The following is a 15,746-nucleotide window of genomic DNA, read 5'->3' as shown; positions in this document are numbered from 1 at the left end:
TCTTATTTTCTCCACTCTGTTCTCTTACCTCTTCTCACCTGCATATCACCTCCCCCGGTGCCTATCCTCCTTCCTTTTCTCCTGTGGTCCACTCTCCTTCCCCATCAGATTCCTCCCTCTCCAGCTCTTTACCTTTCCTACCCACCTAGCTTCACCCATCACCTTCCTTTCCACACACCTTTTCATTCCAGTGTCTTCTTTCCTTACCAGTACTGAAGAAGAGTCTCAGCCTGAAACATTGACTGTTCATTCACTTCCATAGATGCTGCCTGACCTGCTGAGTTCCAACAGCATTTTCTGTGTGTTGCTTTGAATTTCTGGAATCTTCAGACTTTCTTGTGTTTATACGTATACATTTATTATATAACATACAAACAAGCATGGGAACATTAAAGTACTAAAGAAAAAACAATTCTACAGCCCAGTCCAACAGAGTGTTGGAAACTGTTCAGGGAAGGTTTAACTTGAAATACTTGGAATGGGAGGGTTGTCTTTTGAGGGAAGATTGTATGGATCTACTGGAGTTGACAGGGTGGAGTCTGAGATCTTTCCTCATGGTGGGATCTCGAGGTAGGAGGCCAGTGCTCGAAAGCAAGGTGTTGACTGTTTAAGATGAGGCAAAATGTTTACTCTGAATATTGCTTTTGGAACTCTTCCTCATAAGGAGATGGAAGTGGAGTCTTTGAATGCAACAGCGGTGCAGTAGCGTACTGGTTAGAGCAATTGCTTTACAGCGCTAGCAATTACTGATCGGGGTTCAATTCCTGCTGCTGTCTGTAAGGAGCTTGTATATTCTCATCATGACCTTATAGGTTTCCTCCAGGTGCTCCAGTTTCCTGCCATGTTCAAAAGACGCGCAGGTTAGGATTAGTAAACTTTGGGCATGCTGTGAGTGAGGAGTGAGTCGACACTTGGCAGGTTATGCCCAGCACATTCTTGGACTGTGTTAGTCATTAACACAAATGGGGCATTTCACTGTGTGTTTCGATGTTTCAATGTATGTGTGACAAATAAAACTAATCTTTCAGTCTATAATCTGAGGCTAGCAACAAGCCCCTTGGGCCCAAGGAAGTGAGTTCCATCACAGAGCTGCCCTCTGGTTGCTGTGGCGGCTGCCTGGTGCCCAGGTTTTATCTTCTCTTCTCCTATACACTGATAAATGAGGCTACTGTGACCATATAGAGAATATTTGCTCTCTCCTTTCCTTGCTCTCCATCGTTCTTTCTCTCTTCTATACTTGTTGCTGCTTCAAAAATCCTTCTCCTTTCCTTCCCTTACTTTCCCCATTTTATTAATTTGGCAATCTATGTTTCGCTTGATCTTTTTCTTTTCTCTCTCTCTCTCTCTCTCTTCCTTTCTCTTTCTCTATCTCATGTGTTCCACCCACCCATTTCTTTTTCTGCACTCTATTTTTTTTTAATCGATCAAATGGAGGAAAAAACCTAGAGCTGCTGAAAATCTGAAAGCAAAAGCAGGAGATGCTGGAAAGACTCGGCAGGGCAGGCAGCGACGGTGGAGAGAGAAGTAGTCAGCGTTTTTGGTCTGTGGCCCTTGCTCAGACCAGTCGCTGACACATTGTGAAATTTGTTGTTTTGTTGCAGCAGTACAGTGCAATACATAAAAATTAAAATATAATCGTAAATTAATAATAATATATAATAAAATAAGTATTTTAGTGGGATTGTATTACAGACCACCCAATAGTCAACGAGACTTGGAAGAGCAAATCTGCAGAGAGATAGCAGGCAACTGCAGGAAACATAAAGTTGTGGTGGTAGGGGATTTTAATTTTCCATACATTGATTGGGACTCCCATACTGTTAGGGGTCTAGATGGTTTAGAGTTTGGAAAATGTGTTCAGGAAAGTTTTCTAAATCAATATATAGAGGGACCAACTAGAGGGGATGCAATATTGGATCTCCTGTTAGGTAACAAATTAGGGCAAGTGACAGAAGTCTGTGTAGGGGAGCACTTTGGTTCCAGTGATCATAACACCATTAGTTTCAATTTGGTCATGGACAAGGATAGATCTGGTCCTAGGGTTGAGGTTCTGAACTGGAAGAAGGCCAAATTTGAAGAAATGAGAAAGGATCTAAAAAGCGTGGACTGGGACAGGTTGTTCTCTGGCAAAGATGTGATTGGTAGGTGGGAAGCCTTCAAAGGGGAAATTTTGAGAGTGCAGGGTTTGTATGTTCCTGTCAGGATTAAAGGCAAATTGAATAGGAATAAGGAATCTTGGTTCTCAAGGGATATTGCAACTCTGATAAAAAAGAAGAGGGAGTTGTATGAAATGTATAGGAAACAGGGGGTAAATCAGGTGCTTGAGGAGTATAAGAAGTGCAAAAAAATACTTAAGAAAGAAATCAGGAGGGCTAAAAGAAGACACGAAGTTGCCTTGGCAGTCAAAGTGAAGGATAATCCAAAGAGCTTTTACAAGTATATTAAGAGCAAAAGGATTGTGAGGGATAAAATTGGTCCTCTTGAAGATCAGAGTGGTCGGCTTTGTGCGGAACCAAAGGAAATGGGGGAGATCTTAAATAGGTTTTTTGTGTCTGTATTTACTAAGGAAGCTGGCATGAAACCTATGGAATTGAGGGAATCAAGTAGTGAGACCATGGAAAGTGTACAGATTGAAAAGGAGGAGGTGCTTGCTGTCTTGAGGAAAATTAAAGTGGATAAATCCCCGGGACCTGACAGAGTGTTCCCTCGGACCTTGAAGGAGACTAGTGTTGAAATTGCGGGGGCCCTGGCAGAAATACTTAAAATGTCGCTGTCTACGGGTGAAGTGCCAGAGGATTGGAGAGTGGCTCATGTTGTTCCGTTGTTTAAAAAAGGATCGAAAAGTAATCCGGGAAATTATAGGCTGGTGAGTTTAACATCAGTAGTAGGTAAGTTATTGGAGGGAGTACTAAGAGACAGAATCTACAAGCATTTGGATAGACAGGGGCTTATTAGGGAGAGTCAACATGGCTTTGTGCGTGGTAGGTCATGTTTGACCAATCTGTTGGAGTTTTTCGAGGAGGTTACCAGGAAAGTGGATGAAGGGAAGGCAGTGGATATTGTCTACATGGACTTCAGTGAGGCCTTTGACAAGGTCCCGCATGGGAGGTTAGTTAGGAAAATTCAGTCGCTAGGTATACATGGAGAGGTGGTAAATTGGATTAGACATTGGCTCGATGGAAGAAGCCAGAGAGTGATGGTAGAGAATTGCTTCTCTGAGTGGAGGCCTGTGACTAGTGGTGTGCCACAGGGATCAGTGCTGGGTCCATTGTTATTTGTCATCTATATTAATGATCTGGATGATAATGTGGTAAATTGGATCAGCAAGTTTGCTGATGATACAAAGATTGGAGGTGTAGTAGACAGTGAGGAAGATTTTCAGAGCCTGCAGAGGGACTTGGACCATCTGGAAAAATGGGCTGAAAAATGGCAGATGGAGTTTAATACTGACAAGTGTGAGGTATTGCACATTGGAAGGACAAACCAACATAGAACATACAGGGTAAATGGTAAGGCACTGAGGAGTGCAGTGGAACAGAAGGATCTGGGAATACAGATACAAAATTCCCTAAAAGTGTTGTCACAGGTAGATAGGGTCGTAAAGAGAGCTTTTGGTACATTGGCCTTTATTAATCGAAGTATTGAGTATAAGAGCTGGAATGTTATGATGAGGTTGTATAAGGCATTGGTGAGGCCGAATCTGGAGTATTGTGTTCAGTTTTGGTCATCAAATTACAGGAAGGATATAAATAAGGTTGAAAGAGTGCAGAGAAGGTTTACAAGGATGTTGCCGGGACTTGAGAAACTCAGTTACAGAGAAAGGTTGAATAGGTTAGGACTTTATTCCCTGGAGCGTAGAAGAATGTGGGGAGATTTGATAGAGGTATATAAAATTATGATGGGTATAGATAGAGTGAATGCAAGCAGGCTTTTTCCGCTGAGGCAAGGGGAGAAAAAAACCAGAGGACATGGGTTAAGGGTGAGGGGGGAAAAGTTTAAAGGGAACATTAGGAGGGGCTTCTCCACACAGAGAGTGGTGGGAGTATGGAATGAGCTGCCAGACGAGGTGGTAAATGCGGGTTCTTTTTTAACATTTAAGAATAAATTGGACAGATACATGGATGGGAGGTGTATGGAGGGATATGGTCCGTGTGCAGGTCAGTGGGACTAGGCAGAAAATGGTTCGGCACAGCCAAGAAGGGCCAAAAGGCCTGTTTCTGTGCTGTAGTTTCTATGGTTTCTATGGTTATGGTTAAGTAAATCGTGCACAAACAGAGCAAAATGGTGAGGTAGTATTCATGGATAGTTCATAAATCTGATGGCAGAGGGGAAGAAACTGTTCCTGAAGTGTTGACTGTGAGCCTTCAGGGTCCTGTACCTCCTGTCTGATGGTAGTAATGAGAAGAGGGCATGTCCCAGATGGTTAGGGTCCATCATGATAGATGATTCCTTTTTGAGGTATCGTCTTTTGCCGATATCCTCGATGCCGGGAAAGCTAGCGCCCATGATGGAGCTGGCTGAGTTTACAACCCTTTGCAGCTTCTTCCAATCCTGCACAGCGGCCCCTTCATACCAGGTGGTGATGCAACCAGTTAGACTACTCTACGTAGTGCATCTGTAGCCATTTGTGAGGAATCAGACTCCCCCGATTCCTTCATCGCCAGACCCTTTCCAGGGAAGAGTGTGCAGGACTTCCAGATTGCCACGAACGTTCCTTCATTCAGAAAACTGAAGGCAGAGGTGCTGTTACTAAAATGTTGAGGGAGTGTCTTCAGGCTCCTGCATCTCCTCCTTGGTGGTAGTAATGAGAAGATTTCAGGTCCTGGGTGATGGTGGTCCTTCATGATGGATGCTATTTTTCTGAGGCATGACTGTTTGAGGATGTCCTCGATGGCGACGAGGGTACTCTCCTTGATGAAGCTGGCTGAGTCAGAACCCTCTGCGGCTTTATTTTTTTAAGATCCTGTGCGTTGATGCCTCCATACCGGACGGTGATGCAGAATTCTCTGCACGATACATCTGCAGAAACTCGCTGAAGTCCCCACATACTGTCGGCCCAACGCCATTACGGCTCAGGGTGTTGGAGTTTAGGACTTCAATTCTGGCATCCTCCGTGAGGAAATTGGTATGTTCCTCCTCGTGTGTGCATGGGTTTTGTCTGGGTGCTCTTTGTGCTTCCCACAGTCCAAAAATGTACCGGTTAGCAGGTTAATTAGTGATTGGAAATCCTGTGATTAGGCTAGGGTTAAAATCCGTTGGATTACTGGGTGGTGCAGTTCGGTGGGTCGGAACAGCCTGTTACACGCTGCATCTCTAAATAAAAATAAAAATAAAATTCCAATCAACTTCCCCCAGATATTACCCACCCACTGGGGGCAATTTACATTGGCCAATTAACTCAGCGAGCCACAGATCTTTGGGAGGTGGGAGGAAACCAAGCATCTGGGGGAAGCCATTACGGTCCCAGGGAGACGTGCAAACTCCGCACGCAGACAGCGGTGGAGGTCGGGATTGAACCCTGGCCTCTGCAGCCGCGAGGCAGCGGCTCTACTACTCTGCTGCCCTGCTCCTGCTGTGCGCAGCAGCCACTAACCCTGCGAGGTTGCCATGGAAACGTTAACCTTCGGAGTTTACCATGGCAACGGTGGATCTGAACAGCCCAGTGCCACTCCCTCCATTCATTTCTCTCACCAGCCCAGCGTGCAGTAGTTGACAAAGCCAGGCACCTCTGCAGCCAGCCCTCCCAGCAGCTCATGTCACCCACCAGCTCTTGTTCAGCAGTTGCCATGGGAACCAAGCTCGCACCAGGTGAGGAGGTCAGACTGGGGAGAAATGCTCATTTCTGCAATTCACCTCTGCAACGGCCACGCTCCCGTATCCACCGGGAGTGCGCGAGGCCAGGAAGTGGAGGTCACGGGTTGAGGGTGAAAGGTGAAGTGTTCCAGAGGAACCCGAGGGGGTTGGGGTGGGGGGGGCGGGGGAGGCTTCCTTCGCTCAGAGGTTGTGAGAGTGTGGATTGAGCTGCCAGCCGAAGTAGGAGGAACGAGTTTGATTTCAACACTTAAGAGAAATTTGGGTATGTGTTTGGAAGGGAGTGCTGTGGTCAATGGGACTAGGCAAAATAATGGGTTGGCATGGGTGAGATGGGCCGAAGGCCCTCTTGCAGTACTGTAGCATTCTGTGACTCCATGATTCTACTTCCCAGTCTGTGCCTGGTTTCACTCTTGCACAGCTTCCTCCCAACCTCCTGATCGTGGTCCTGCCCTCTGCAGCACAGCTCCTCCAGTGTGTGGTCAGCTCCCACGGTGTTCCCCACACTCCCCACCTCCACTCTCAGAACAAATGGGGCTTCTTTTGGTCCCGGTGAAGGGTCCCTCCCCGAACCGTCGACTGTTTAAATTCTCTCCGTAGATGCTGCAGAATTCCTCCAGCATCCTGTGCCACGTTCCTCAAGATTTCCGGCATCTGCAGAATCTCTAGTGTATATGGTACTTTAGTCACCATCTTCCCATCCTCCCCGTCTCATACTCCTCACCCTTCTTTCAGCTCTTCATCTCCCATTCTCCTTGAACTTTACAAAGTTACCCCAACTCTTTCCCCCTCCCTATCATTTTCTATGTCTGTAGTTTCTTTGCCACGACCACATGCCATCGAGTTGTAGAGAGATTCGGCGCAGAACAGGCCCTTCAGCCCACCAAGTCTGTACTACCATCAGCCATTCATTTGCACTAATCCCATTTTATTCTCCCCTCACTCCCATCAACCCTCACCTCGATTTCTGTACTCACTTACATGCAAAATAAGATAAGTTTTACTTGTCACATTTACATTGAAACTTACAGAGAAGTGCGGATGTTTTGCTTCAAAGACTCAGTCAGTCCGAGCATCCCATAAGCGTTACCGCACTTCGACACCAACGTAGCATGCCCACAACTTAGTAACACTAACTGCGCGTCATTGGAATGTGGGAGGAAGCTAGAGCATCCGGTGGAAACCCTTGTGGTCACGGGGAGAACGTACAAACTTCATACAGACGGCAGCGGGTACTGAATCCGGGTTGCTGGTGTTGTAGGGTGTTATGCTAACTGTTACGCTACTGTACTCTTGGGGGGATTTACAGGGGACAGTTAACCCACAAAACTGCACGTCCTTGGGATGTGGGAGGGAACTCAAGCACCCGGGGGAGACCCACACAGTCGCAGGGAGAACTTGCAAACTCTGCACGGATAGCAGCAGAGGTCGGGATTGAACCATTTACACAAGAGAGTGATGGACGCTTGGAATGTGCTGCCAGGACTGGTGGTGGAGGCAGGTACAATCGAGGTGCTCAGGAGGCTTGTATACAGTGGCTTGAGTTTGCAGGAAATGGAAGGAGATGAACATTGCATTGGCAGAAAGGATTAGTTTAGGTCAAAGAGTAAATTTTCTTATCAAAGTACATGATGTTACCGTATACTACATTAATATTCATGTTCAGGTATTTACAGAAAAATAAGGAAGTTCAATAAAATTTATGAAAAAATATGCATAAATAAAGACCAGCAAACAGCATATGTGCTAAAGACTGCCCAGATTTACTTAGGGAGCCTAAGGTAAAGGAACTCTTAAGGAGACTGTCATCATTATGACAGAATTCACCCTGCAGTGAGAGAGAGAGAGAGAAGCTGAAATCAGTATTACAGTGGAGTAAAGGGGATTACAGAGGGGTGAGAGAGGAGCTAGCTAAAGCAGATTGGAAGGGGACACTAGTAGGGATGATTACAGAACAGCAATGGGTAGACTTTCTGGGAGCAACTTGGAAGGTGCAGGATAGATGTAGGCAGGATAGATGTAGTACATTCCAAAGATGAAGTATTCTAAAATGATGATGCAATCGTGGCTGACAAGAGAAGTCAAAGATAGCATTAAAGCAAAAGAGATGGCACATATATGGTAAAATTTGTGGGAATTTAGAAGATTGAGAAGCATATAAAAGCCAACAGAAGGTAACTAAAAAAAGCCTCAAAAAGTGAAAAGAAGAAATATAAAGGTAAGCTAGCCAAAAATATACAAGAGAGTACCAAAAGTTTTATCAGATATATAAAGACTTAAAGAGAGGTGAGGGTAGATATCAGACACCTAGAAAATGACGCTGGAGTATTAGGGGACAAATTTACTAAGTATTTTGTGTCAGTCTTCACTGTAGAAGACATGAGCAGTGTGCCAGAAATTTGAGAGTGTCAGAGGGCAGACATGAGTGTAGTTGCTATTACTAGAGAGAAGGTTCTTGGGAAACTGAAAAGTCTGAAGATAGATAAGTCAGCTGGACCAGATGGACTACACCCCAGGTTTCTGATGGAGATAGCTGAAGAGATTGTAGAGGAATCACAAGATTCTGGAACGGTTCTGAAGAACTGGAAAATTGCAGATGTCATTCCACTCTTTAAGAGTGGAGCCTGAGTCCATTACTAAGTATAAGGTTTCGGGGTACTTGGAGAATGATGATAAAATAGCCAAAGTCACTATGGTTTCCTTAAGGGGAAATTTTGCCTGACAAATCTGTTGGAATCCTTTGTGGAAATAACAGGCAGGATAAACAAAAATGAGTCAGTGGATGTTGTTTACTTAGATTTTCAAGAGGCCTTTGACAAGGTGCCACACATGAGGCTGCTCAGAGCGCATGATTTCACAGGAAGGATACTTGCATGGATAGAAGATTGGTTGACTGACAGCTGAGCGTGAATACAGGGGGCCTTTTCTGGGTGGCAGCTGATGACTAATGGTATTTCCGAGGTCGGTCTTGGTAATGCTTCTTTCCATGTTATATGTCAATGATTTAGATCATGGAATCGATGGCTTTTTGGCCAAGTTTGTGGATGATATGAAGATAATGGAGGGGCAGGTAGTGTTGAGGAAGCAGGGAGTCTGCAGAAAGACTTAGATCAGGAGAGGGGATAAGGAAGTGGTGGATGGAATATAGTGTAGAGAGGTGTATGGTCATGCACTTTGGTAGAAGGAATAAAGGCATAGACAATTTTCTAAATTGGAAGTCAATTTAAAAATCAGAAGTGCAAATGGACTTGGAAGTCCTCATGCAGGATTCTCTGAAGGTTAATTAGCAGGTTGAGTTTGTGGTAAGGAAGGTAAATGCAATGTTAGCATTCATTTCAAGAGGTCTGGACTATATGCTGAAGTTTTATATGACATTGGTCGGACAGCACTGGGAGCATTGTGAGCAGTTTTGGGCCCCTATCTAAAAAAGTGTCTCCTGGCATTAGAGAATGGCCAGATGAAGTTCACGAGAATGATTCCAGGAACAAAGTATGAGGAACATTTCATGACTCTGTGCCCGTACTCACTGGAGTTTAGAAGAATGATGGGGGATCACATTGAAACCTATCCAATACTGAGAGGCCTAGATAGAGTGGATGTTTCCTACGGTGGGGGATTCTGGGACCAGAAGGCACATGCTCAGAACAGAGAGACGTCTATTCTGAACAGAGATGAGGGGGAATGTCTTTAGCCAGAAGGTAATGAATTTGTGGACTTATTGCCACAGACAGCTGTGGGTAAAATTTAAGTGGAAGTTGAATGGTTCTTAATTAGTAAGGGCTTCAAAAGTTATAATGAGAGGGTAAAGAATGGGGTTGAGAAGGATAATAAATTAGCCCTGACAGAACAACTGCACAGAGTCGATGGGCTGAATGGCCTAATTCTACTCCTATGCCTTATGGTCTTAAAAGAAGAAAAATTTCAAAAGTTTCAAGAGTTTCAAAGGTCCATTTAATGTCAGAGAAATATATACAATGTACATCCTGAAATGCTTTTTCTTTGCAACCATCTACGAAAACAGAGGAGTGCCCTAAAGAATGAATGACAGTTAAATGTTAGAACGCCAAAGTCCCCCCCCAGCACCCCTCCCTCCTGCTTGAAAGCGGCAGCAAGCAATGCTACCCCCTCCTCCCGCCCCCCCCCCCACCGGCAAAAAAAAGCATCGGCACCCGCCACCAAACACTCAAGCATATGGCAAAAGCAACAGCAAAGACACAGACTTGCAGTACTCCAAAGACTACGTGTTCACCCGGTATTCGACATACCACAAGCTCTCTCTGTCCCTAATAAGGGAGAAAGAGATGTCTCCATTTCAATTTATGGATAATATTGAGAACATGAGTTGTAGCATCCTTGAATGTGAGTCTGTAGGTTGTGGAATCAGTTCAGAGTTGAGGTAAGTGAAGTGGACATTTGATTATGAGATTAATTAGTTTGGCACAGCATTGTGGTCTGAAGGGTCTGTTCTTCTATGGTACTGTTGTATTTTCTGCAGGTTAGGCTTTAATCTCCCCTGAATGGATTTCCAAATTGTGTGCAGCACATTGAGTGAATAGATTGTTTGTCCTCTGTTGTGAAGGAGAGGAGGAGGGAGGCAGTGAAGTGCTGACAGTCGAGAGACCAAAAGATTGTAAAACATAGGAGCAGAATTAGATCTTTCAGCCCAATGAGTCTTCTCTGCCATTCTATCATATAACCATATAACAATTACAGCATGGAAACAGGCCATCTCAGCCCTTCTAGTCCGTGCTGAACGCTTATTCTCACCTAGTCCCATCTACCTGCACTCAGCCCATAACCCTCCATTCCTTTCCTGTCCATATACCTAGCCAATTTTTTTTAAAGTGACAAAATCAAACCTGCATCTACCTCTTCTACTGGAAGCTCGTTCCACACAGCTACCACCCTCTGAGTAAAGAAGTTCCCCCTCGTGTTACCCCTAAACTTTTGCCCCTTAACTCTCAACTCATGTCCTCTTGTTTGAATCTCCCCTACTCTCAATGGAAAAAGCCTATCCACGTCAACTCTATCTATCCCCCTCATAATTTTAAATACCTCTGTCAAGTCCCCCCTCAACCTTCTATGCTCCAAAGAATAAAGACCTAACTTGTTCAACCTTTCTCTGTAACTTAGGTGCTGAAACCCAGGTAACATTCTAGTAAACCTCCTCTGTACTCTCTCTGTTTTGTTGACATCTTTCCTATAATTTGGTGACCAGAACTGTACGCAATACTCCAAATCTGGCCTCACCAATGCCTTGTACAATTTTAACATTACATCCCAACTCCTATACTCAATGCTCTGATTTATAAAGGCCAGCATACCAAAAGCTTTCTTCACCACCCTATCATGGCTGATTTATTATCCCTCTCAACCCTACTCACCTGCCTTCCCCTGTAACCTTTGCCACCTTTACTAATCAAGAACCTATCAACTTCGGTTGTAAATATACCCAATGACTTGGCTTCCACAGATTCACCACTCTCTGGCTAAAGAATTCCTCTGTGCCCTCTGGTCCTAATCAAGAAACGTCCCCTTCATAGCCACTATCTAGGTTGTATCTGGCAATGTCTGGTCTATAATCATGTTCTGAAAGGGCAAGGAAGGAAATGGAGCATTCTGACCCCTGTCTGCCCTTTGAGGGGGCAAACATTGGCCCGTTCGGTGTTATTCATGTATAACGAGAGGGTGAGTCACCCCTGGAGTGTCTGTGCAACAGTCTGGAGCAAGCAGTAACAATCGACAACCTCTCCATCCCCTCCAGCCCCACTGGCTCAGCGATCCCCGTTGGGGTCCTTCGTTTCCGAAGACATCGTCAGCACACTCTCCAAGAAAAAAATTGTTTTCAGGAGACAGCAGACCAAAATAGACCCGGCAGAAGAAAAGGATGGTCCAGGCTGGCTGGCGATTTGCGTAACCAGCTTTAAAACAGAGGCTCCAAACTGTGGGAAGCCTCAAGTAAGATGTCAACAACAAGGCTGATGTGGTAAACACACAGGCTATTTTCTGTCTTTGCAATGCAACCAATGGGAGCCGATCTTGATGAGGTTTGTCGAAAGATAAAGGCCTGGTGTCTGAAGTACGAGTCAAAGCCTTTCAAGAGCAAATAATTCCCTGGATTTTGCTTTGTATATCCGTTCCTCGAGTGCTGGGTGTGACTTGCAAAGCCAGCATTTATTGCTGTAAGACCATTAGACATGGGAGCAGAATTAGGCTATTCAGCCCATCGAGTCTGCTCCACCATTCTGCCATGGCTGATTTATTATCCCTCTCAACTCCATTCTCCTGCCTTCTCCCCATAACCTTTGACACCCTTCCTAACCAAGAACCTATTAACCTCTGCTTTAAACATACCCAATGACTTGGCCTCTGCAGCCGTTTTAGGCAATGAATTCCACAGATTCACCACCCTGTGGCTAAAGAAATCCCTCTGTTATAACCATTGTGCCCAACCCAGTTCAGATTCAGAATCCGGTTTATTCTTGCTTTCTTATGGAATTAATATTCTTATGTTCTTGATTAGTAAGGGCGTAAGGTTATGGAGGGGAAGGTAGGAGAATGGGATTGAAAGGGCAAATAAATCAGTCATGAGCGAATGGAGAACCAGACTGGACAGGGTGAATAATGTGAGGTGAGATAGTAAAGTTGGGAAAGTTGTGAAGAACTGAGTATAAACACCAGTCTACAACAAGCTTTGTGACTTTGGATTGTCTTTCTTTTAGTCCTCAGTATCGGAGAAAGGGGATTCTGGGAAGGCACGGTGAAAGGGCGGACGGGCTGGTTTCCTGCCGAGAATGTGGAGGAGGTGCCGAATAAACCCCAGGAAAGCAAGCACGGTAAGTTCACCATTCATATTGATTGAATGTGAGTTCTGGGAAAAGACCAGCACTGGAGCAAAGAATGAACACACGCTGTATCCTCGCTGACAATATGAAAGACTTTCAGGCAAATGATGATGAGGGAGAGGAAGAATTCTCCCTCCACCCTGTCCCATCAAACAGTTCCTGGGCAGACAAATATCCCAACACAGACTCCCAGAGCAGAGGAACTCTGATAGAGCGGAAATATCCCAATGAACTGTCCCATCAGACACACCCAAGTGAGGAGAACACCGGTTAGATTCAGGGTAAATGTCCGTCTGCGCTGCCCCACCACACAGTCCCAGATCAGGGCAACTGAGGTTAGATGCAAGGCAAATGTCCCTCCTTACTGCTCCATTACACTCTTCCAAGAGAGGAGAACGCAGGTTAGGTATAGGGTGAATGTCCGTCTGCACCATCCCACCACACACTCCCAGATCAGTGGAATACATGTTAGAAACAGGGTAACGTTCCCTCTGCATCAAACAGTCCGAGGTAAGATCCATAATAAATATCCCTATGAATTTTCCCACCACACACACACACACACACGCACACACACACACACACACACAGCAGATCAGCGAACACCCAATTAGATACAGGAGAAATCTCCCTCTACACTGCGACACCACACATTCCCTGGTGAGGAGAATACAGGTTAGATACACAGTAAAGGTTCCCCACTGTCCCATCAAACAGTCCCAAGTTTATGGGTTAAATCCAGAGTCACACTCCCTCTATGTGTCCCATCAAGCACTCCTAAGTTAGGGGAGCTCGGGCTAGATCCAGCGTAAAGTTCCTTCGGAATTGTCCCATTGGAACGTGGAGAGCTGTCTGGAGATGCCAGAAACTGCAAATACTGGAATCACCAGCAAAGAATCTGTTGGAGGAACTCAAGGGGTCAAATTGAAGATTAACGTTATTTGTTGCACGTACACGGAAACATACAGTGAATGTCATTGTGCATCAGATCAAATCAGTGAAGATTGTGCTGGGCAGCTTGCAAGCTTCACCACACTGCCAACATCATCCTAGTTCCATAACACATAGGTGCAGAGTTAGGCCGTTCAGCCCATTGAGTCTGCTCTGCCATTTCATCATGGCTGATCCTTTTCCCTGTCTGACCCTAAATCTATGTTGTCTTGTTTTGCTCAAGGGGTGAAGCTTGCTGCAGTTTTACCTCCTCTGGAACCCCTGCTATACCAACACGTCCGTTCTTAGATATGGGGCCCTAAATGGCTCACAATACTCCCCATGTTGTCCTATGAATGCCTTATAAAGCCTCAGCAGTACATCATTGTTTTCATATTCCAGTCATCTCAAAATTAATGCTCAAAGTTCCATTTTCCTTCCATACTAATGAAGGCCAGTACACACCTACGTTCTTAGCCATGTTAAATCACCAGGATGGGCGGTTTGCTTTACATCAGCCTTTGAGCATCTCACAACCATTCATGGGGTAGGCCAGAAGGAATAGGGGAAGACACTTACTCTTGTTTCCACTTTTAATGCGATCACTAAAACCCACATGGTGGCATTTCTCCGTCAATAGCTGTGACTAACTATAAGCAAACAGTCTCGGAGTTAAAACTGAAGATTAAAAAATAGCTTTATTTGTCACATGTGCATCAGAACATGGAAACGTGCAGAGAAGTGCATTGTTTTTGTGTCAACGACTAACACAGTCCGAGGATGTGCTGGGGGCAGCCCGCAAGTGTCACTCTGCTCCTGGCACCAGTATAGCATGCGTACAGATTACTGGCCCTAGCCCTAACCGTCTGTCTGTGAAATGTGGGGGGAAACCAGAACACCTGGGCAGGGTGGCAGGGGACTCATACGTGGTTACAGGGAGAATGCGCATACTCTTTAAGGCTGGTTTATACTTCTGCGTCAAATGGACGCCGTAACCTACGCAAGTGGTCTACGTACGTTGTGAGCATTTATACTTGTGCGTTGGTGTGTCTGTGTCACTCTACAATTTGCGCACATCGCGCATGTGCACACACCTGCCCGCGCAAGGCTTCATGGTCATGGTAGTCTTTCTTGGGGTAAACAAGTTTAAAGCGAGTGTCTTTTTTCGTAAAAGCGAAATGTGTCCTCCATAATTTCGGAGGTCTGTAAAGCTTTATGGAAAGGATTGCAGCCAGAGTTCCTTCCCTGCCCTTCAGTTGCCCAATGGGAAGCTATTGCAGTGTAGGAGGAAATGCCATGCTACCAAGCGGACCAATCACAGTTGTTGCGGTCTGCGTTGCCGCGACGCGTAGTTACATTTTGGGAGGGGTGCGCGTCAGGCTATGGCGTAGGGATCCGCGTAGGCTCTGCGTAGGGTTCGTGGCGACGCCGTATGTACGGCGTTGATTTGACACAGAAGTATAAATCAGCCTTTACACACAGCAGTGGGAGTTGAGCCCTGAGTCCCAATTGGTGGTTGCTAGCGCTTTAAAGTGTTGTGCTGACCGCTTTGCTGAGATGGGTGGGCCTCCATTGTTCCCAGTCCACCACAAGAAAGGAGATCACAGAGTACGGCAGAGAGAATGGGGTGAGCAGGTTAATTAAAACCCCTCGATTTCCTCTACTGGGTGTAACTCAGGAGGTTTTGCCATCGCTGGTTGTGGACTGCCACCCAGTGTCCGTGTTGGTAATTCACAACTTTGCAAGAAGGAAGCAGAGGGAGGAAAAGTGTTCTGCTGAGCAGCGATCTTGAGCATGTAAAACATTTAGTGGAGAGGCCTGATCTGAGATGGTGTGGGCACAGAAGCTTCAATGCTTTTACAAGGAGCTTGGTGATGCTGCACTTGGAGTATTATGCTCAGTTTTTCATGAAAAAAAGAAATTAGTTTTATTTGTCACAAGTACAGGACATTGAAACAAACAGTTTGCATCAACGACCAACACTGTCGGAGGATGGGCTGGGGGCAACCATACATCCAGCACGAACATGGCATGCCCACAACTCACTAACCCTAATATGTACCTCTTTCGAATGTGGGAGGGAATCAGATCACCTTGAGGAGACCCACATTGTGGTCACCCCGCTGTAAGAAAGGGTGGGGAGGAGATTTACAAGGGATA

General features: G+C 45.5%; 1 protein-coding gene across 1 annotated transcript in view; it reads left to right on the top strand.

Annotated features, from left to right (window-relative positions):
* LOC140204937 (SH3 and multiple ankyrin repeat domains protein 1-like) overlaps nucleotides 1-15,746 on the top strand; it is a 209,392-nt gene that overhangs the window by 66,986 nt on the left and 126,660 nt on the right. Inside the window, exon 12 of the mRNA XM_072271919.1 lies at nucleotides 12,534-12,647. Coding sequence (XP_072128020.1) covers nucleotides 12,534-12,647 — 114 coding nt within the window. The remainder of the gene's footprint in view (nucleotides 1-12,533; nucleotides 12,648-15,746) is intronic.

Source organism: Mobula birostris, chromosome 11, assembly GCF_030028105.1.
Source record: "Mobula birostris isolate sMobBir1 chromosome 11, sMobBir1.hap1, whole genome shotgun sequence".
NCBI classification, from domain to species: domain Eukaryota; kingdom Metazoa; phylum Chordata; class Chondrichthyes; order Myliobatiformes; family Myliobatidae; genus Mobula; species Mobula birostris.
This window is presented reverse-complemented; position numbering and strand designations above follow the sequence as displayed.